Genomic DNA, 21,401 nt, shown 5'->3' with positions numbered 1-21,401 from the left:
GATGGAAGAAAGAATACGGTTCAGATAATTTTATTGAAGTTTTCTACCTCAGAATTTGCAACTTTCTTCTACAATTTTTTCTACATCCTTTTGTGTCAGTTCTACTTAGAGAAAAAAATGAGTTTAATGCCAACCTTTTCTCATATTATCATTGTTAATAATATGGAAAAGATTATTTAGTCTTCTCTAAAATATGTTTCCAAAAAATCACTCAAAAATCCTACTTCAGTTGAACTGAGGTAAGCCTTTAGTATTCAGGCTTTTTTGTTAGAGAATAATGAAATATTTTAGATAAATATATCTTCCCCATGTTCTCATACATCTGTTTCAGATATGGAAGGAGCTGAGCCCTTGTTTCCTGTTTAAAATGTCATGCAAACTCTCACGCTTTTATTAGCTATTACAATGGAAAATTATAACACAAAGTAGGAAGGGATTTTAAGCTTCTTGAATCTATCAAGAAGTTTCAAAGCAAATTGGTGTCCTTACAGACACAAGGAAATGGGAAGCAATTTTGATATTCCATATAGTCTATATATTTTGAAATTCTACATTCAGTAGAACTTCAAGGACCACTGGAAGGCATGGTGGCCACTAGTCAACAGAACATATTTGTAAATGATTTAACTTCAAAGTAGGCCTTCTTCAGGCATTATTTGAGAAAATAATTTTCACTGTCTCACAAAAACACAAAAGTATTTAATAGCCCATTGTTTGTAAAAAAAATCTTTACAGATGTTTAGAAACATATTTATTTGCTCAGTGACTGGCAAACTGTCATTACACTCTTTGATAATTAACTTTGTATGTAACCACAATCTCAGCTAAAGCTGTAAGAATTGAAACCAGGTTTTATGTTGGCAGCCCCTAAGCTGATTCATTGTTAATAACTGCTGAAATTTCTGTATCTTGCATATAATTAGCAATCAAGAATAAAATTTTGGTTGAAGTATGATTTTTTGATGTTTTAAGCCACAAATACATATGGTCGTGATTCATATTTTTTCCTACTGCTTTTACTTACTCCTTGCCAGTGTTGATTTTATAAATATCTTTTTATTTTGACAATTTGAAAACTTCTTTACATCCATTTGGGAGATACAATATATTATGTCCTGTAAAGTTGATCTACTGATGCCCAACAAAACTAGCTGTGACATTCAATACACACAGTAAGTCTGTTAACATTTTCCCAAGAAAATCTGGTAGAGGTTTATACTGCCAAGATTAACTTAGTTTTCCCCTGTATTTCTCAAGTAGGTTAATAAAATCCAGAAGGTCTTCAGAGTTAGTAACAAAAAAATCCTTGTTTTTGTTTAATGTTCCCATCTGCTGTTAAAGAAGAGAATAGCATTTGATTTACACCAAGGTTTAACTTCAATTGCACATTAATAACAAATGCTGGCCTGCTCTGTGATATCCATTGGTCTTTATTTACTATAAATAAACTTAAAATGTCTGTTGTCTTAAAACTGAGTATGGTGTGCTGCTTCTATATTGATAAACAGATTTTGTGTTTTGAACAGTTTGACTACCTAGAAAATTATGTAGGAAAAAAAAATATGCTTTGCTAATGAAAAGGAGAAACCATTTGTTCCAAACTCTACTTTTAGTCTTGTAAATATTCAAGTTAACATAAGAAAGCTACATCTCCACAGGACATAAGGAAATGTTATATCCTCTAACTCATTTTCCAGATAATGAAGAAGGATGCACCCATCTTGGTCAGTTCTATCAGCCTAGAGATGTATGGAAACCAGAGCCGTGCCAAATATGCGTCTGTGACTCAGGATCTGTTCTCTGCGATGACATCATATGTGACGAGGAAACCTTAGATTGCCCCCATCCTGAAATTCCATTTGGAGAATGTTGTGCAGTCTGCCCACAGCCTTCAACTCCTGTGAGTTAAAAGAAGATTTAAGCTAAGATTCATATTTAAACACATGAGTATATCCTCTATCATAGCTCTATCATAGGAGCTTGAGAAGAAATGGAAGTTGTTCCTCTCTCAGTCATGTTGGTGTGTAAAGTATAACCAAGGATTAGATGTGAATTTATGAACTTGTGCCATAGTTTGTAGAAAGAGGTTTCCATGTTTTGTTTAATTCTTGTCTTTCCCATTTCTTAGGCTCCTCCTGTAGTTAATGGCCAAGGACCTCAAGGCCCAAAGGGAGATCCAGTAAGTTAAGATTCTTCAGCATCCTTCAATTAATGCTAATGATACTGAGGGAACAGCTGGCTCGTTTTCTTTCCATATCCTTTCTATATCTGAGCTTTTATTAATCATACCTACCCTTTTGCCTCTCATATTTGAATAGTGGACACACAAGTTGATGGTAAATGGCACACATTGAAAATCCGTAACTTTACATACAAAGATTTGGATTTTCCAAGTTTTATATGTTTTTATCCCAGCACCAATTAGAAAAACAAAACATAAGCACCTGTACAAAGAAATGTATTACACTTAAATTACTCACAGGATTGGTATATCATATATTTATTCCCAAGAAAATATATCACTTGTATTGATTTCTAATACTGTAAAAAAGAGAAACAAAAAAACAACCTGATAACTTTTGAATCACTGTGTCTTTTCCTATTACTTATTTTGTTGTCTCTGATTTGTTGTTTTTTTTTTAGGGCCCACCTGGTATTCCTGGGAGAAATGGTGATCCCGGTATTCCAGGACAACCAGGAGCTCCAGGTCCTCCTGGAAGCCCTGGCATCTGTCAGTCATGTCCTACGGTTGGCCAGGTAATAAATTACAAAACTAAAAAGAACCTGATTCATTTAGCATATATTACATGTCACAATTGCAAGTTGTTTGTAACTCTTCTCTTATTTGGTGTACTTAACACATCTTTATTTGGTTTTTTTATATGTGCTGGGTACTATTCTGTGAGCTGTATAAGTAGTCCCTTTTTCTCCTAATGCTAATGCTATTGGTACTATCTCCTTTCAGAATTTCCAAATTTCTCAGTGGGTATTTCAGATACTCACTATATTTGAGAAATTCTACTCCCACTGGTAAAGTCTCTGAAAGCTTGGGCACAAAGCAGTGAGAGTGCTGTGAGCATTGTTTACTGACCTCAAATAGACAGGATTGTTCATACCTAGGTGGCTATTTCTACTAAGCCATCACCATAATCCTTCTCCTGAGAACTAGCACCAGACCTTCTCGGCACATAAAACAAACGACCAAACAAATAAATACAGCAAAGCGTCTGGCTCATGGTTCAAACAACATTTAGACACAAATATTTATGAGTTTTAAAACAGTGCTTTTCAAAAATATTTTAGATCTCCACACCAGTAGTTCATACATGTAATCCTAGCTACTCAGGAGGCTGAGATGAAAAATCTCAGCTCAAATTCAACTTGGAGGGAAAATTAAATCTCAGAGACGTTATCTTCAAAATAACTTATAAAAATCCAACATAGAGGTCTGGGTTAGGTAATAGAGCAATAAAATAAAACAAGCACAAGGCCCTGCTTAGCAAAGAAGATTGTCTAACTTATTCTTATGCTGGTAAGCAAGTAGGAACTATCTGGATATGGAGTCAAAATAAGCTCCAAATAAATTCGATAATCATATGAAACTTTCTTATTTTTAATTTGTTTTCTATGAAGATGCTTATTGTTTGGTGCAACCTGTAGGCTATTAAGCATATGTCAGAGAATTTAAATTTGACTTGTTCTATTAACTGAAAAGAAGACATCTTAATTCTCTACTTTTCAGTTCAAATCAAAAGTTTTATCTCAAGACTCTCAGATTCAAATATTCTGCACATCCTCTATAATAATAAAATTTTTGGAATAGTGATTCAATAAAAACATATAGGATTTTAAAAAAACAAAAAAATATAGGATTTAATTTGAGGGGATTAACACTGAACACAGTTGAAATGATGGTATCTTAAACAAGCATTTCTATAATATGCCACATATTAAAGCCACAGAGAGACCTGGTGAACAAGGTAATGAACACATACCACATCTGCTACCATGCAAAGATCTTCTACAAGGGAACAATAATACTCCATAGAACTAAATGGTTTTGAAAAGAACTATGATGTAAATATTAAAATGATTATATTTATCTATTTGATTTCTTTACAACAGAACTATTCTCCCCAGTATGATTCATATGATGTCAAGTCTGGAGTAGGAGGAGCAGGAATTGGTGGCTATCCTGGGCCAGCTGTACGTACCAATGTTTCTGTGCATTTTAGAGTATCATTTAGCCTTTCTGTTTATTAAGTCCTGAGGGAAGTTCTTTTAGAAATATAGTCTTTTTTGAACTGTACAATGTAGCTAATTCTCTTGGAAGGTTGCAGAAAGAAAATGGGCACATTTTCTTTTTTTTTCTTAACCTAACTCAGTTTTTCCTCACGGCCTCTCCTGTTATTGACCAGCTGAGTCAGAGGACTTACCCACCTCAATGCTTTAGTGTCACACTCCTATAGTCTCTAATTTGAGTCCCATGTTGTTTCTTTTTGTTTCCACTTTTCATCTTACCCAAGTTGTTTAGAATCTTCACTTTATATCAGTTTCTAGATAGTAATGTCATTTTCTTGATAGTGATCCAATGTAAATCCATCTCCCTCCAATTCTCAAACCAAATAGAAATGTTTCAAGAATTCGATTTGTTAAATTATATGCATATATATATATATATTCAATAATAGTGATTGACCTTTGAACCTGGGCTCTCTTCAATATAAATTACTTAGAGTTTTAATAAGAGAAAATGAAGAAGAGCATTAAACTTAAACATATGTGGGTAGGGACAGTGATTCATGAAAATGAGTCTTGTTTTGCAATAGCTTCTCAAGAGGACCAATGGGAAGGAGACCTCTCTATTACTGATAGTGAAGCATGTCACTAAATTCCCATGATTATAGATAATTGTTTATACCACTGAACTTGATATTTGTGACTTCTCCAAATACAGACTATGAAAATTTTACCCAATAAATCTCACTAGCCTGTTTAACATCCTTGGTTATAAAATAAATGGGGGGAGGGGAGAGAACTAACAAACAAAAACACTGTACAGTTTCCACTGTGATATTTTTGATCTTTCAAAGCCACAAGGAGAATTATATAAATTTACATAAACATTGGATCCGAGCTATGTACACACTGTAATTCTATTTTGAATAAGATATGAAAAACTATAGTATCACTGATTTTAGAAATGTGATCATGGTAGAAAATTTAATTATTAAATATTGTTTGTGTTCATTGTTGGTATTTAGAAGTAGCCTGTTATAAAACTGGCTTTTTAGTTTAATTTGTATTGATGATAAATCAGTGTGCTATAAACTTAAGTGTATAACAATGTCTGATGTATGATGATTCTCTTGCATAATTCTTTATCTCCATGTCAATCTAATTCTGTGATATTTTACATAAATATAGTTATAAATCTATGGAATGATTTAACATAATTATTTTAGAGATTTTGATCACAGAACCTATAGTATAGAGATAGTTATTTTCCATGCTGAGTTTGGCTGCCAGAAAATAAATTGGTTTCTACATAGCTCAGGATAATCTTTAAGGGATAAGGTCAGCATTTTGTAAGACAATTTTGATTGATTCTTGTGTAATTTCATTTAAAGTGATATTTAAGTGTATTTCATATCCATTTGCTTAGTACTGATCATTCAAATTTTTACTTCAGGGTCCCCCTGGCCCCCCAGGACCCCCTGGTACCTCTGGTCATCCTGGCTCCCCTGTAAGTATAACCATAGTTCTATGCTTTCCTTCACGAATATACAAATCAATTTACTATGGATTGTGATATAATTAGCTCTTCCACAAGCCATAATCCCAGTTAAGATTTGTATTCACAATGGAGAAACTGATTACATTTTTTACATACTTAAAGTTTATATTTACTTCCTTTTTTCCTACACTAATTAGTGATTCACGTCTTGGGGCTGAACAGGTAATATACCTGTAATCCTAGGTTTTCAGGAAGCAGAGATTAGGCAGTTTGAGATCAGACTAGCAAAATGTTCACAAGGCCCTATCTCAAGCAATGACAAGATGTGGTGGCATACACCTGCCATCCTATCTTTGTTGGGAAGGAAAAGAGGTAGATTGAGTCTAGGCTTAAGTAGTCCAAGGTAAAACAAAGATCCAATCTCAAAAATAACCAAATCAAAAAGGTGAAAGTATAGCATAAGTAGTAAATAGGATATCTTGCTAGCAAGCATAAATTTCAGAGTTCAAGCCTAAATGCTGAAAAAGAACTTGATAAAATTAAATTGTATATTAGCTTGTAATATGGCTTTCCTTTTACACTGAAATGAATGCATTAACTTTATTCTGACCTGAAAAGAATGGATTTTACCCTTGGTAAACTTAACAAAACTTTCCTTAATACATTTACAAATTCTGGTGCATGGGTTTATTTTTACCACCTTGAAGATATAACTGATTCATATGAATATTGTGTTATTTTGAAAATATGTACAAGTTATTCTATTCACTAGGGTTCTCCAGGATACCAAGGTCCCCCCGGTGAGCCTGGACAAGCTGGTCCCGCAGTAAGTAACAATTACCATTAACAAATTTATAATACAATAGAGATCATTTGATTTCTTAATGGAAACTTTATTTTCTAAAACATCCATATATTCCTACAGAGTATACATGTTTATGATCAAATTTTTATATAATAGATGCCATTTTATTATACTTGCATTGGATCCAAAGACCTTAGGAATTCCTAGTGAGTGATCACAATAATCCATTTCCCAGAGTTAATAACACAAACTCTATTAAATATTAATTTAATTTTATGTACACATATGTGTACAGATATGTGTACCAGTGTACATATATATTAATGTAGTTAAAAATAAACATAATCTAAAGAGTCCTGCAAAAGTATTTGCCAGGCAAATAAGAAGTAAAGTAAGATTATTTTAATGTACTAAAGATCCTAAATATTTCCATATATTTAGAAATACCTGTATATTTATAGTCAATATATCAAAAATGTAAAAATATCTGTATAAACATGTATACATAGTATGAAATTTTTATGCTATGGTATATGATGCTTTTAGTTTGTTACAGTAAGTTTAATAAACAAGAGAAATGGATAAAATAAGGATATATTAAGAGTATCATTTTCATGATGAAAGCTATTGAAACTAGTTTCCAAAATAGATGCTTATTATGTAATAATAAAATGGAACCAAAATTTTAAAATATACTTTTTTATTGTCTTATTTTAGGGCCCTCCAGGACCTCCTGGTGCTTTAGGTCCCTCTGGTCCTGCTGGAAAAGATGTAAGTGTTAAAAAACTGAGGAGGGTAGGGTATGTCAACATTGAACCTGAATATTCTAAGCATCATGAGCCATACACCAGAACCTCAGAAGGAAAATCCATGAACAACTCGCTTATATCCTCAGATCATTTTACTTCATAGTAGTAGTGGATTATCCATATTATATTTTCACATCAATAGACACCATTTGTTGACTTCTAAACTAACAGAACCCCGTCAATGCTTTCCAACTGTCAAGAAGTGTCATCTAGAGATATTATCATTTAACTAGAGAAGGAATGTGTTTCTTCTGTCTTACACTGGAAAATTTTCACATCAGTCCATATAGGCTTGAAGACTTATAAACACCTTTAAAAGTATGCCATCCTCTCTTATTTATTTTTCAATGGCAAATTCCTCTCTTTCTATATCAATGGAAAGTCTGAGAAACTACTCGATCTTACTACTTGGTTGACTTCTCAACCTAGGTTTAGAACAATTCTATTAGTGAGTTCTTCCTGAAAACAGTAATTAGATCACTCATTGGTTACAATGACTTTTGCTGTACAACACCCCTTAAGTGTTCTTTATTTTTCCGTTTAGGGAGAATCAGGGAGACCTGGAAGACCTGGAGAGAGAGGATTACCTGGACCTCCAGTAAGTCTTTTATACCTAATGGGTGAATTAGTCACATTCTGGTAAATTAAAATTATTGCACAATTATTTTTATTAGTTAAGCTTTAAAATAGAAGGCACTTTACTACCATATGCTTATTGTACTTAAAGATCCATAACATCTTTTCATCCATTCCTTGTAGGGTATCAAAGGCCCCGCTGGCATGCCTGGATTCCCGGGTATGAAAGGACACAGAGTAAGTTGAATTTCTTTTTTGACTGTAAGCTGTTCTACTTACTTACATTTAAGTTGTGCAGTCATCTTAGTTGGACAAATGAGTACCTGTTCAAAATAATTGATTGACAACTATTTGTTATTATTTCTTTTTTTAAAAAAATCTAACAACTTGCATTGTTGACTAAACTAATATATATATAATAAAAAAATATATAAAAATATTAAGATTATTTTAAGCATATGGAAAGTATTGGTATAGGGTAATTGGTCTTATCACAAACAGAAAATATGTTATAAATTATGCTCTTCTCATGGACTTAGTTAATATAATTTATAGATTGAGTTGAGTGCTTTCGTCTTTTTCATAATGAATTAAGGAGGTTTGACTGAATGAAAAATATATCAACTTAGTATAAATAAAATACAGCAAGGTATGTTTATTGCAGTTGGAGTTAAATCAACTTTCTGATTGACCATATAGTACTTTCTAATTAGTTGCACTTATTTTCTTATGAAGTCAATGTCATATGTCTTGAATTGATTTAAGATAGTGTACATTATTTAAATGAGCAATGCAAAGAGTGCTATGTAATAAAAATCTCATGAATACAGTTGAATGCAAAGTTTATCAACTATTCTGTGCTGTTAATATATTTTAATATTTGTCTACTGTTGTCTACCTCCTAGGGCTTTGATGGACGCAATGGTGAAAAGGGTGAAACAGGTGCTCCTGGACTAAAGGTAAACCCTCCCAAACCCTTTTCTTGTAAGAAGATTCGTTTGCACTTTAAAACTATAGGCAAGATATACATTATGGGGCTTAACCTTTTCCTTATATTTCTCTGAATTCTACATGCCAAGAGTTAAAAACTAGTGTCATCCGAGATATTAAAGTCTCTATAAGCTAAAAACTTGAAAAGTCTACATGTAAAAGGGGGGGGGGGCCTGGCCGGGCGCTGGTGGCTCACGCCTGTAATCCTAGCTACTCAGGAGGCTGAGATCTGAGGATCGAGGTTCAAAGCCAGCCCGGGCAGGAGAGACCATGAGACTCCTATCTCTAATAAACCACCAGAAAACCGGAAGTGGCGCTGTAGCTCAAGTGGTAGAGCGCTCGCCTTGAGCTGAAGAGCTGAGGGATAGCACCCAGGCCCAGAGTTCAAGCCCCATGACCGACAAAAAAAAAAAAACGGGGGGGGGGGGTCTGTTTAGTCTCCATGTTTTTAAAAGATAAGTTTTTTTTCATAAATACATATTAATAACAATTTGCTATTTGGCAATGAATTTTTTCTTTAGTTGCCATAATATTTTCATCCATACAATATTCTGAAACTATAAAAGAACCTAGCTGCTAAACAAATTAGTAACATGCTTTCTATGCCTATGTGCAGGGTGAAAATGGTCTCCCGGGTGAAAACGGAGCTCCGGGGCCCCAGGTAACCATGCTCCTTATTTAATTTTCAGGATTAATACTAAACTAACTCAAACTTGGTTTGCCTCTTCCCAACTGTTGCTATCCATGTCAGGTTTAACGTAAAATCATCCATTTTACTCTGCAGGGTCCAAGAGGGGCTCCTGGTGAGAGAGGACGGCCAGGTCTTCCTGGAGCTGCAGTGAGTATTTCTATAAGACTGTACTCAAAATCTCCACAGGAACATTTTAGCTATAAGTATATGGAAAGTGTTTAGGGATTCACAATTGCTCTCTCTTGAATTTTTGAGTCGTTTTGCTTGATTTCGCGTATTCCATTAGAACTATTATGTCCTCATTGCCTTCTACAAATACAGAAACCACCTCTCCATTGGATCATGGATGAATGTCAGATTTTAACAAGTTGACTCTCAAAACTTCTAACTAGTAATATGCTCTAGGAAGACTCAATTCAGTTGGGTTTAATTTAACCAGACTATCACTTATAATAAGTCTTCCATAATTAAGAAAATATTTAAGACAAACTTCTTATTTTAGGGAGCTCGTGGCAATGATGGTGCTCGAGGTAGCGACGGTCAACCAGTAAGTGACTTTGTATCTATATTTTTGTTACAAAGCAATATATGTCACTCAGAGTAATATTTATGCATATATAACTCTGAGTAACATATTTATACATACATACACATATATACATACATTCTTCATGTTGACAAATTTTTATAATTTAGAGATTAAAATTGATTGATTTGTTGTAATACTTTACTTGTAGATGCATAAACATCTGAGACCAAAAGCAAAATCCAAGTTTTTAAAAATGTTTATATTTGCTGACATTTATATGGTATCCACAGCATTAGTTAGCCTCCAGTAATGGATATCACAATTAAAACAGCCATACAGAATAGATAGTAAGATTATCTCGATTTTGTAAATGAGAGTACAAAACCTTAGGATGAAGTACTCTATACAAAGTCACAGACTTTATGGCAGCAGGAAGGAGGAATACAAATGTTCTAACCTTACATTTCTGGTTTTCATTTACCACATTATTTCTCCATATAATATTTATCCATGAATGACAAATGCTACTTTTATTTGAATATATATGTTCTATATTTTATATGTGTCCATTTATGATTTACTAATACAAGTCATTGTTTTAATTAAGAGCTCTGAATATTCTACTTAACTTTTTTCAGGGGCCTCCTGGTCCCCCTGGAACTGCAGGCTTCCCTGGATCCCCTGGTGCTAAGGTAAGCATGAGCTTCTTTAGAATACATGTTTTGGAAACAATACAAAACATCAGTTTACTTCTTGCAACCCATTTTTCCAGACAATACAAAACATCAGTTTACTTCTTGCAACCCATTTTTCCAGTCAAACAAACAGTTCGTACCTATACATAACTTTAAATGTCTGTGCTTGATTCTAAAGAAGTGTTATCTCTAGCATTCAGCACTCTTTGTATGTCTTCTGATGTCTTCTTTTACCAGTTTCTTTCTGAGAAACAAATATCACATAGTCATGAGTATATTTACCATTTATTTGCATACATTCTTTGTTAAACTGTAGGGGTACACTAACTATAGTACATAGCTGGTGATACACTGCCTATATGAGGCAAGATACATTTAATCCGAGCTGAAAAGTGATTAAAAGTGGCAAGTAAAACTAATTACTTCAGGTTTTATGTGTCAGGGTGAAGTTGGACCTGCAGGGTCCCCTGGTTCAAATGGCTCCCCTGGACAACGAGGAGAACCTGGACCTCAAGGACATGCTGGTGCTCAAGGTCCTCCTGTAAGTATCAAACACTCCATTTGAGTGTTTGGGCTCTAGTATACTTGTCATTGACAAATATTTCAATGTTTCTATCAAGAAAAATAAAATAAAATGTACAAATTTTGTTTAGTACCCTAAAATAACTAGTGTCATAAAGGTACTTATTGGATGAGTACTGAATATGGTAGTTTGTGGGAAGGGTCTTGGGTTATTCTAGAATTCACAAGTCTTAACTTTCTATAAAATTGGAGGATGGATAGTACAATTATCTGATATTTTGAAAAATGTGCCATAATCTCCAATTATGAATTTTTATGATAGGAGATTATGGTACATAATAGATTCTTTAATAATCTATTGGTACATAATAGATGTTTTAAATGACTTAAACCAAGTGCATATTATTTTCAAATTATTGAACTAATGGTAACGCTTTTTACATTTCATGGGTTGAACTATGGTTAGAAGAATCACCTCTTTGCTACACATGATGTGTTCCAATTATACTTCAAACTCAAAATATACAATATGAGCATTAGTTACAATATGCTCTCTTTTAGGGCCCTCCTGGGAACAATGGTAGTCCTGGTGGTAAAGGTGAAATGGTAAGCAGCCTCCATGTCTCATCCACATGCTCCTTTGTGAAATGTAAGTGAAATAGTCAGTCGAGTTCAACTTTTGCTGATGTGAATGTCCTTGGACTGCTTTTAGGGCCCAGCTGGAATTCCTGGAGCTCCAGGCCTAATGGGAGCCAGAGGTCCTCCAGGACCCCCTGGTACTAATGGTGCTCCTGGTCAGCGAGGCAGTGCAGTAAGTTGATTTATTTCCTTTGTTATCTGAAGTCGTGGTTTAATGCTCATGAAAATGATTCGTTGCATTTCTTTTGCTCCTGTTCACTTGCATTTATAGTGGTTTCATTCAGTCTTAACACTCACTTAGGTCTGGCTGGTGGTGATTTTGTTATTCAAGTCTTCCCTCTTTCTAAGCCAAGATTTGATTTCACTTTTAGGGTGAACCTGGTAAAAATGGTGCTAAAGGAGAACCTGGAGCAAGAGGTGAACGTGTAAGTACTGCCACTACAGACTCCGCTATTGTTTGTTGATTTATTTTTTTCTTCCTTTTTCCCATTCTTTCTCTCCTTTTCTTTCACTCTTTTTTTGTTTCTTCCTTTTGGTACTGGGGATTGAAGTCAGGGCATTGCACTTGCTAGATGCTCTACCTTTTGGTCCATGCACCAACCCTTTCTGCTTTATTTTTTAGTCTTTCTGTTTATTTTTCTTTTTCTTTGTCTGGGATGATCTTAAACACCAGCTGTCCTGTTTATGCCTCTTGCATAGCTGGGATTACAAGTGCAAACCACTGCACCCAGTTATTCGGTTGAGGTCACACTTTAACTTTTGCTCTGGCTGATCTTGATCGATAATCCTTAAATTTCTGCCTTCAGAATGGCATTTCAAGTGTGATTCAATGTGCTAAGCCCCAGGTCTGGTTATTTCTTTGAAAATTGCAACATAACTAGAAGGCAACAGCTAACTACTTTACAACTTGACTCAGTTGTGATGCCTTATTTTACTTCCATTTTTTGTTTTAGGGTGAAGCTGGCTCCCCAGGTATTCCAGGACCTAAAGGTGAAGATGGCAAAGATGGATCACCCGGAGAACCTGGTGCAAATGGACTTCCAGGTGCCGCAGGAGAAAGGGTAGGTTTTCTAGTCAGGGGTCATCTAAATGAAAAGCAACACCATTGTCATCGAATGGTATTCAGAACTTTACCTTGGATGAGGTATTCAGGAATTATGAACAAGTTCTAATCTTTTAGACTGAAATGTTTGACTTTCCTTATTTCTAGGGTGCCCCTGGATTCCGAGGACCTGCAGGACCAAATGGTATTCCAGGAGAAAAGGTAGAAAACTTTAGCTTCTATTTTCTTAAATGTTAATATTACAAATGGGTATAATGTAAGTGTTTCATTAATGCAAACCTAAATATCTGAGAGAAATATATTAGAGTTAAAAAAGTAATTCCCTTTGTAAAATACTGACCTCTAGGCCTTCCATGGCCACTTTCCTGGCTTTGCAACTAGTGTAAGCCATTTGATCTCCACCTATAAGTTGGAGACCACTTATCTGAGCAGCATCGCATGAAAAAGATAAAGTGCCCGAGAGCTCTTTTTTTAAACCATCAGAGACACTTGGCTTTAAATGCACATAAATATAGTGTCACGCTCAATAACGCAGTTTGTTTTAAAAATCTGAGGATCATCATGGTTGCTTCAATTGTGTTTTGATAGAATGTCAGTAATGCACCAACTCGTTTTATGAGACAAATTAATGTTAATAGTTATAACCTAAATATTCTTGCTATCTAGGTCAATAAAGACTCTCTTAAAGTTCATTCATATATTTCACAACTTAGGGTCCCGCTGGGGAACGTGGTGGTCCAGGACCCGCTGGACCTAGAGGTGTGGCTGGAGAACCTGGCAGAGATGGTGCCCCTGGAACCCCAGGAATGAGGGTATGGAGAAACTCTTGATTAAATGACATTGTAATTTCGGAAGAAAGTACGCAAGGGAAATGAAGATGGATCAAAGAGTAGTTAAGTCCAAATACATCTTTTATAAGGCTCAGAGAAAATCAAAACAAAATTATTTTAAGAAAACAGGATAGATCTAGATCAAGGAGCTACACAATTAAACACTTGACTAAGATGATTTATAGACCAAAAGAAAAATGATGAACAAATATGATACTATATATGTAAATGAAAAATCTCAAAATTGTAGCAATAGGTTCTGCTGAATTTCTATTTTTTTAAAATCTTCAATCACCTGAAAACTGACTTCTTTTTATTTAGGGTACGCCTGGAAGCCCCGGGGGACCAGGAAATGATGGAAAACCAGGACCTCCCGTATGTACAAATTAAAAAATTCATTTTACTAACCCAGTTAAAAAAACATAATAGGTATTTGGGACTACATTTGACATAAGATATATCTTTGTCTGATTTTGAGCTAACCTTGCTGAATGAAATTTTTCTTTTCCCTAGGGAAGTCAAGGAGATAGTGGGCGTCCTGGGCCTCCTGGGCCATCTGGTCCCCGAGGTCAGCCTGGCGTGATGGGATTCCCTGGTCCTAAAGGAAATGATGTGAGTTCCTTCATTATCCTATCATTATCCTTTGTTACCATTATCCTTATCTTTAATAGGCGTTTGGCAGATAACAGACTTTCCACATGAGAATGTAAAGATGACCTAAACAGACTGCACTCCACATCACAGGAAAATGTATATGATGCATGTGTAAATGGTTATGAGCGTGTGTGTGTGTGTGTGTGTGTGTGTGTGTGTGTGTGTGTGTATGAGAAAGAGAGAGAGAGAGAGAGAAGAGATTGAAAATAAGAAAAACCAAAAGATTACTGATTTTTGTTAGAATTAGTAAGTGCTGTCTGCTTTTTTAGGGTGCTCCTGGTAAGAATGGAGAACGAGGTGGCCCTGGAGGACCTGGCCTTCCAGTATGTTGACGTTTCTAATTATCTTTGGCCTTCTAATCAATACACTTATCTATCCCCAATATTAGGACTTCTCTGTGATCTCCATTAATCCCACTTCTCTGTTATTTTTAGGGTCCTCCTGGAAAGAATGGTGAAACTGGACCTCAGGGTCCCCCAGGACCTACTGTAAGTTTACTTATATAAATCAAAGAGCAAAGTAAGATTGAGGGAGGGAAGGCATTAGGCTTCAAAAAAACATATGATCTATGACTATATCATTACAGTTCATTAAAACAATTATGCCACTTGTTTTATTCACCCAGCTAACTGCTGGCATTAAATGTATGTCATACCTGTCTGCTTTGGGTGACTTCCATAACCCAGGCTTTTTTCCCCCTCTCTTCATATTCTTATTTTCTAAATTGAGACTTGCTGAGATGTCAACTCTACACTCACTATAAAAGTACATTTTATTATGGAATATGTTTTATAATATAACATATATAACATATAATATATTTTATAATGGAATATATTAATTATTGTATTTCTTGACATAGGGGCCATCTGGTGACAAGGGAGATGCAGGACTTCCTGGCCCACAGGGATTACAAGTAAGACCTTATTCTTTAAATGCCACTGGGTACTTGGGTTTAGCAGACAATTCTATGCTTTACGTTCAAAGTTATTTTTCTTGAGTAAATTGACTATTCAAAGTTTCATGACCTACTAAATTGCAGTTCATTAGAAGTTTAATTGTGAGTCTGTCTGCCATACTTAAATAAACCAATCGACCAATGTTCTAAGTCTAAGCCAGGATGCATATACTAGATTATTTTTAAAATTAAGTTTATATAGTAGTTCCATATGCTCAGCATTATTTTTATGATATAAATCTACACAGCTAAATTCATCTTAACATATTCATTAATTATGTACATGTATGTATATCAACTGAAAATATAGATAAATACAAGTTTGTAATGTATCATTACCTCATTTCTGTCATTGGAATCTTAATAGCTCAAAATGTATATTTTTGAAAGATATGAAAACCATTTTTAATAGCTTGCATAGATATGTTTACATGTGAGAAGTATGCTTACTTATGTTTACATTGCTTACATTTATATAAGCAATGCATAAAGTCATCCTATAATACAAACACGATTCTTTGCAGGGTCTACCTGGTCCTGGTGGTCCTCCAGGAGAAAATGGAAAACCTGGTGAAGTAGTAAGTAGCATTCTACTCATTCCAATTCAGAAATCAAAAGAACAAATAGTAACAATCCTTTTGCATTTTTTGCATGCCATGATAATCTAAATTTTGACATTTAGTTTTGAAATATTATCAAACAAAGCATTTAAAATTAAATCTTAACCTTGAGAGTTTAATTTTTGCCATTAAGTAAAAAAACTGAAAGGCAGATCTTCAAGATCTGAATAAACAAACAAAATCTGAATACACAAACAAATAATATGTGTATGTAGTTTATACTTACATAACCACTATGATAAACATTTAATCATGTAACATTTACCTCTCAGGGACCAAAGGGTGAAGCTGGTGCTCCTGGAGCTCCTGGAGGCAAGGTGATAGTTCAATTTCTTATCGTCTTCAATAAGTGATACAACAATTGACTAATAATACATTTTAGTGTGTCCAGCACAGCATTGCAAGTGTTTGTTGATTCCAATTAGAGAAATGCCAGACATTTATAATCTGTTAAATTCACTTCATTTTAAAGATTCTGTTTTTTTATATTAATAAGCAGTACAGAATTAGCCAGGTTGAAATATCCAAGGAAAAATACTGCTAATGATTGATTCTCTATAGGAAAGCTATTTTGATAAAGGAAGTTTGAAAATGCTCTCTTCCAAATAATAAATGTTTCAAGGATGAACAGCATTTAAGTGGACAAATACCTATGTCCCCACACAACTAATGACCTGTTTTACAGCCATTACAAGTTCTACACAAGTACAAAAGTCAAGTTATGACCTACTGGCCCATGTCAAAAGTATACAATATTTATGATGTCTTTCTTTGGCTTTGGATCTTGTTTTTTTTTAATGTGGATGTTACATGGTTTTATGACAGGGTGATGCTGGAGCCCCTGGTGAACGTGGACCTCCTGGGCTAGCAGGGACCCCAGGTCTTAGAGGTGGAGCTGGTCCCCCTGGTCCGGAAGGAGGAAAGGTAAATTCACAAAGTTTATTTTTGCTAGACTGTCGAAAATGCATTTTCGTTCCCTTGTGATTTACTACTTACCGTGCATTTGCAGGGCCCTGCTGGTCCTCCTGGGCCACCTGGTACTGCTGGTTCCCCTGGTTTACAAGGAATGCCTGGAGAAAGAGGAGGTCCTGGAGGTCCGGGTCCAAAAGGTGAAAAGGTACTGAATTATTTTTTAACTCTATTATGTAATAAAACAGACATTGTTGATTAAGAGAAAAACCACGCTGTTGGAAAGTAATCTGTTTTCAAAATTAACGTTATCATTTTATTGTAAGTGAAATTTGGAATGGCTTCCAAGAATGACTGAATCACACAACCTAGTATGCATCCCAACAAATCCCATGTTGATGCTTTTCTTGGCTGAGTTGCAGTAAGGGTGCTTGTACTGAAAGTATTGTACTGATCATATTTGTTTGACAGGGTGAACCAGGCAGTGCAGGTGCTGATGGTGTTCCAGGAAAAGACGGCCCCCGGGTGAGTGATCACGTTTGGGAAAAATCAGCCTTAATTATGCATGGTATAGGACAGTTCCCTATCTTAAATTTTATTATTCCCCAAAGCTATGTATAAGAAGTGACACCATACCTTACCACCTTTACACTTTTTATAACACTCAAAATCACTTGATTGTTTACATGATTTAAAATAAATGTCATCTACAGTGAACTAACAATGGTAAACTCTTAAAACTAAAATGAGAGCCAAAAGTTAACAATATAAGTCACTAAAATCAAATTACTATTGCTCATTAGATAGAAAACATTTTTTAAAAAATAAGAATTTTAATCTTATGCTGTGTTTGCAGCACAAAATACTCACTAGTAATATACATATATAAGTTATCAACCCCTGTAATGTATACAGACCTTAAGGGCATCAAGCCAAGTAATGAAAAACTAATCTCAAAAGACTGTCAAATGTGTGATTCCTGTAATATTCAGGAGATGGGGAACATACTAATGACTGCTGAGAGTTAGGAACTGGAGAGAGGGAGACAGATAAGACTTTGAAGAGGCGACTGCAGAGAACTGTGGGTGACGGTACATTTGGGTATATTGATAGTGAAAGTTATTAGGCCAGCTACCAATGTGATAAAATCTGGATACAGCTACACATACATAACACACACTCTCTCACATATACACACATATGAGTGCATATATATAACTGGTAAAATCTGTATGAATTGTTCCAATGTCATTTTGATCTTATATATAGTTTTATAGATGTTAACATTAGAGAAAATTAAACCAAAAAGTGTGTTTCCCTGTACATTTATTAGAAATTTCCTTTGTATCAATAATTATTTTTTAAAAGATGTTTAAAGCAATAAAAATCATTCCGTAGGCATTAAACATAGTTACCTCAGGTCATACGTATACTTATCACACATATCTTAAAATACTCAGAGATATATTTCTCTTCATAGATTAGAAAGGTACCATTAAACTATTTTTAAGAAAGGTGATTAGTTTGGGTGCAGTGTCTGTAATCCTAGCTACTTAGGGAGATAAGGAAGGAGAATTGAGTCTAGAAGCTGGAGGCGAATGTAGGCCACATAGTGATTCTTCTCCTGAAAAAAAGTAAGATGCCTAACATTTCATTGATCTAATACCGGTAATATTAATACATGAAATTTTGAGATTCAAAGATATAATATCTTCAAGTATATTTTGTATAGTTAAATGAATTACTATAAATTTCAAGCAGTTGGATAAAGTACTGTACTTTGTTTTTGAAGATCTGTTACAATAAGATCTTATATCACATACTATTCATTTTCTTCAGTAGAATCAAAATAAAGGAGTGAGTAAACTATTGTTCAATTTTACTATTCTAGGACCATCACCAAGTGTTTATTAAACTCTTCAGTATTTTTCTGAGTAATAAACATATCCTTCAAGGCATGACAGAAATCATGTAATCTGATTTATTGGATAAATAATACGTTTATATACACCTTATTTGATTAATAAGAGAAATGGTCTTGTTTTCTCCAAAATTTTATATATATATATATATATTTATATGTATATATATTTCCTTTAGGGTCCTACTGGTCCTATTGGTCCCCCTGGTCCAGCTGGTCAACCTGGTGATAAGGTAATAAATAACAATAATTGAAAATAAAAATAAAACACCTTTTGTTGAATGTACTAGACCCAAGGCAGTGGTAATATTGTTATTCATTTTCTCTTTTCTTAGGGTGAAGGTGGTGCTCCTGGACTTCCAGGAATAGCTGGACCACGTGGTGGCCCTGTAAGTATCAGAGATATATTCAACAAGTTCTAACCCTATATAAGCCTTTGCTGCTTGTACTTCCTGTTTTACCTGCCCTCCATGCCCCTTGAGGCTCAATTTTAGGATTCTATGTTTAATAATATACAGCATACAAGGGAATGTTAAATTTCTTAAATCTAAACTCCACAAGATATAATTTTTAAATTATGATCTTTTAAAGGAATAAGCTGGAGAACTATAATAATTGAACAAGGACAATATTTATTTGTAGATGACTGTCTCTCAAGCTTACAGAATTTTGATAGAGATTCCTTTTCAACATACAATTCTCTACCTAATCTCTCTATTTAATTAATTTTATTTATACAGTTCTCTACCTAAATCATCTATAATTTGCCATTTAACAATTAGGATTCAGGATAGATACATAGCAAAAATTTTAAGACAATTTATTATTTTCAATTAGCCCACTTACATTTTAACTATTTATGTTTCACAGATTAAGTGTTTTAAATTGAAACACTTAATGTTGAAATACATTTTAAATTGTTTTCTTGTAAATAATAAACAGACACAGAGAGAATTCTTATTTCCATCATTGTTCACCCCTAGTTTTGTTGAGAAGTAGAGAGAAGTTCAGAAGTTAAGCCATGCTTGTTAACTTAGCACATTTCCTGATTAAAGGGAAAATGAGACAATGCAGGAGACAATGTGTACTCTGGTGGGAAATGATACTTTCCCTCTGACTAATGAGAAACTTTCCCATCCAGGGTGAGAGGGGTGAACTTGGACCTCCAGGACCCGCTGGCTTCCCAGGTGCTCCTGTAAGTATGAACACTTAAACCTGTCTCTCACTCAACCCAGTCACCATCCTGCTGAGAAAGTAGCTGACTTATACATTTGTCTTCTAGTCTTGCTTCTGTCACTTAGTTCTTTAGCAGTTATTTGAGCCTCGTCGTTTTCTTTGCTTATTTTACCCCCATATTTAATCATTAGACAATCAAAACAAAACTCCTGCCTCTGTTGAGTCTGGGTAATAAGGATAAAGCAACACCATGAATTTAAATCACCAAAAGTTTAAGCTTTTTCTATTACCAACTGATAGGATTTAAAATTTACGCTAAATCTATTTTTTTCCTCAAGGGAATTCTCTGATGCTCATTTTCAGATGCTCAATCCTAAGAAAGACTTTCTCCCCAAGGACAGATAGCATATACTTGCTCTGCTGATGATTGTCTTCTCTCATAGAAAGACTTTAATGAATATTCTGGGACATATGTTCCACGAGCCTCTTATTCTTCTTTGATTGAAGCAGCAGTCTTACTTGATGTTCATTTTGCATGCAGGGTCAGAATGGTGAACCTGGTGCTAAAGGAGAAAGAGGTGCTCCTGGTGAGAAAGGGGAAGGAGGAGCCCCTGGAGTCGCAGGACCCCCTGGAGGTTCTGGGCCAGCTGTAAGTCCTTTAGCTAAGCCTTCTCACAGAAAACACTTGGGTTTATCAACAATTCATTATTGCAAGTGAGATTGCTTGTCAAGCCATAGAGTGTAATTATCACAGGAATGTAATTCTAAATTTGCATCTTGGATCCCATTTCCTGGATATGACCACATTCAAGTCACTTCCATCTTTTTTTAAAATTTAATTTAATTTTCTTTAATTGTATAAAGGGGTTACCTTTCACCAAAGCAGTTTATGAATACATGCATCTTGACCAATGTCACCGCTTCCAACTCTGACCATCCCTACCAAATCACTGCTTTCTTGGTTTTGTTAATTTTGTAGAATATACATCAAATTCCTGACTGCATTCTCCTCATTCTCCTCTTTGTTCATCAACCTCTCTCCCCCTGGACTCACCGCTTCCCTTTCCAGTTCCCACTTCCCGGTGTTTATTCTATTGAACTTTGCCTTTCGAAAGAATTACACCATTGGAGTTCTCCCTTGAATGGACCATATTTCGGTAGATCCATTTGTATATACATGCATACCATCCAATGCATTTGCTTACACGTTTATAAGCTAATTTTAGCAACTTACTGTCTTTCAAAAACTTAATGCTTCTTTCAAATTTTTACTTTAA

General features: G+C 34.8%; 1 protein-coding gene across 2 annotated transcripts in view; it reads left to right on the top strand.

Annotated features, from left to right (window-relative positions):
- Positions 1–21,401, top strand: part of Col3a1 (collagen type III alpha 1 chain) — a 39,373-nt gene that overhangs the window by 8,179 nt on the left and 9,793 nt on the right. For both annotated transcript variants that reach the window (XM_042688306.1, XM_042688305.1), the window contains exons 2-36: positions 1,698–1,900; positions 2,129–2,179; positions 2,644–2,757; positions 4,126–4,206; positions 5,693–5,746; positions 6,510–6,563; positions 7,260–7,313; positions 7,896–7,949; positions 8,111–8,164; positions 8,833–8,886; positions 9,534–9,578; positions 9,702–9,755; positions 10,111–10,155; positions 10,776–10,829; positions 11,275–11,373; positions 11,916–11,960; positions 12,067–12,165; positions 12,365–12,418; positions 12,947–13,054; positions 13,204–13,257; positions 13,770–13,868; positions 14,208–14,261; positions 14,400–14,498; positions 14,810–14,863; positions 14,975–15,028; positions 15,403–15,456; positions 16,023–16,076; positions 16,391–16,435; positions 16,944–17,042; positions 17,128–17,235; positions 17,499–17,552; positions 19,128–19,181; positions 19,284–19,337; positions 20,090–20,143; positions 20,666–20,773. In XM_042688306.1, coding sequence (XP_042544240.1) covers positions 1,698–1,900; positions 2,129–2,179; positions 2,644–2,757; positions 4,126–4,206; positions 5,693–5,746; positions 6,510–6,563; positions 7,260–7,313; positions 7,896–7,949; positions 8,111–8,164; positions 8,833–8,886; positions 9,534–9,578; positions 9,702–9,755; positions 10,111–10,155; positions 10,776–10,829; positions 11,275–11,373; positions 11,916–11,960; positions 12,067–12,165; positions 12,365–12,418; positions 12,947–13,054; positions 13,204–13,257; positions 13,770–13,868; positions 14,208–14,261; positions 14,400–14,498; positions 14,810–14,863; positions 14,975–15,028; positions 15,403–15,456; positions 16,023–16,076; positions 16,391–16,435; positions 16,944–17,042; positions 17,128–17,235; positions 17,499–17,552; positions 19,128–19,181; positions 19,284–19,337; positions 20,090–20,143; positions 20,666–20,773 — 2,474 coding nt within the window. The remainder of the gene's footprint in view (positions 1–1,697; positions 1,901–2,128; positions 2,180–2,643; positions 2,758–4,125; positions 4,207–5,692; positions 5,747–6,509; positions 6,564–7,259; positions 7,314–7,895; positions 7,950–8,110; positions 8,165–8,832; positions 8,887–9,533; positions 9,579–9,701; positions 9,756–10,110; positions 10,156–10,775; positions 10,830–11,274; positions 11,374–11,915; positions 11,961–12,066; positions 12,166–12,364; positions 12,419–12,946; positions 13,055–13,203; positions 13,258–13,769; positions 13,869–14,207; positions 14,262–14,399; positions 14,499–14,809; positions 14,864–14,974; positions 15,029–15,402; positions 15,457–16,022; positions 16,077–16,390; positions 16,436–16,943; positions 17,043–17,127; positions 17,236–17,498; positions 17,553–19,127; positions 19,182–19,283; positions 19,338–20,089; positions 20,144–20,665; positions 20,774–21,401) is intronic.

This window comes from Dipodomys spectabilis, unplaced genomic scaffold (assembly GCF_019054845.1).
Source record: "Dipodomys spectabilis isolate Male_0828 unplaced genomic scaffold, ASM1905484v1 ptg000115l, whole genome shotgun sequence".
Classification (NCBI taxonomy): Eukaryota; Metazoa; Chordata; class Mammalia; order Rodentia; family Heteromyidae; genus Dipodomys; species Dipodomys spectabilis.
This window is presented reverse-complemented; position numbering and strand designations above follow the sequence as displayed.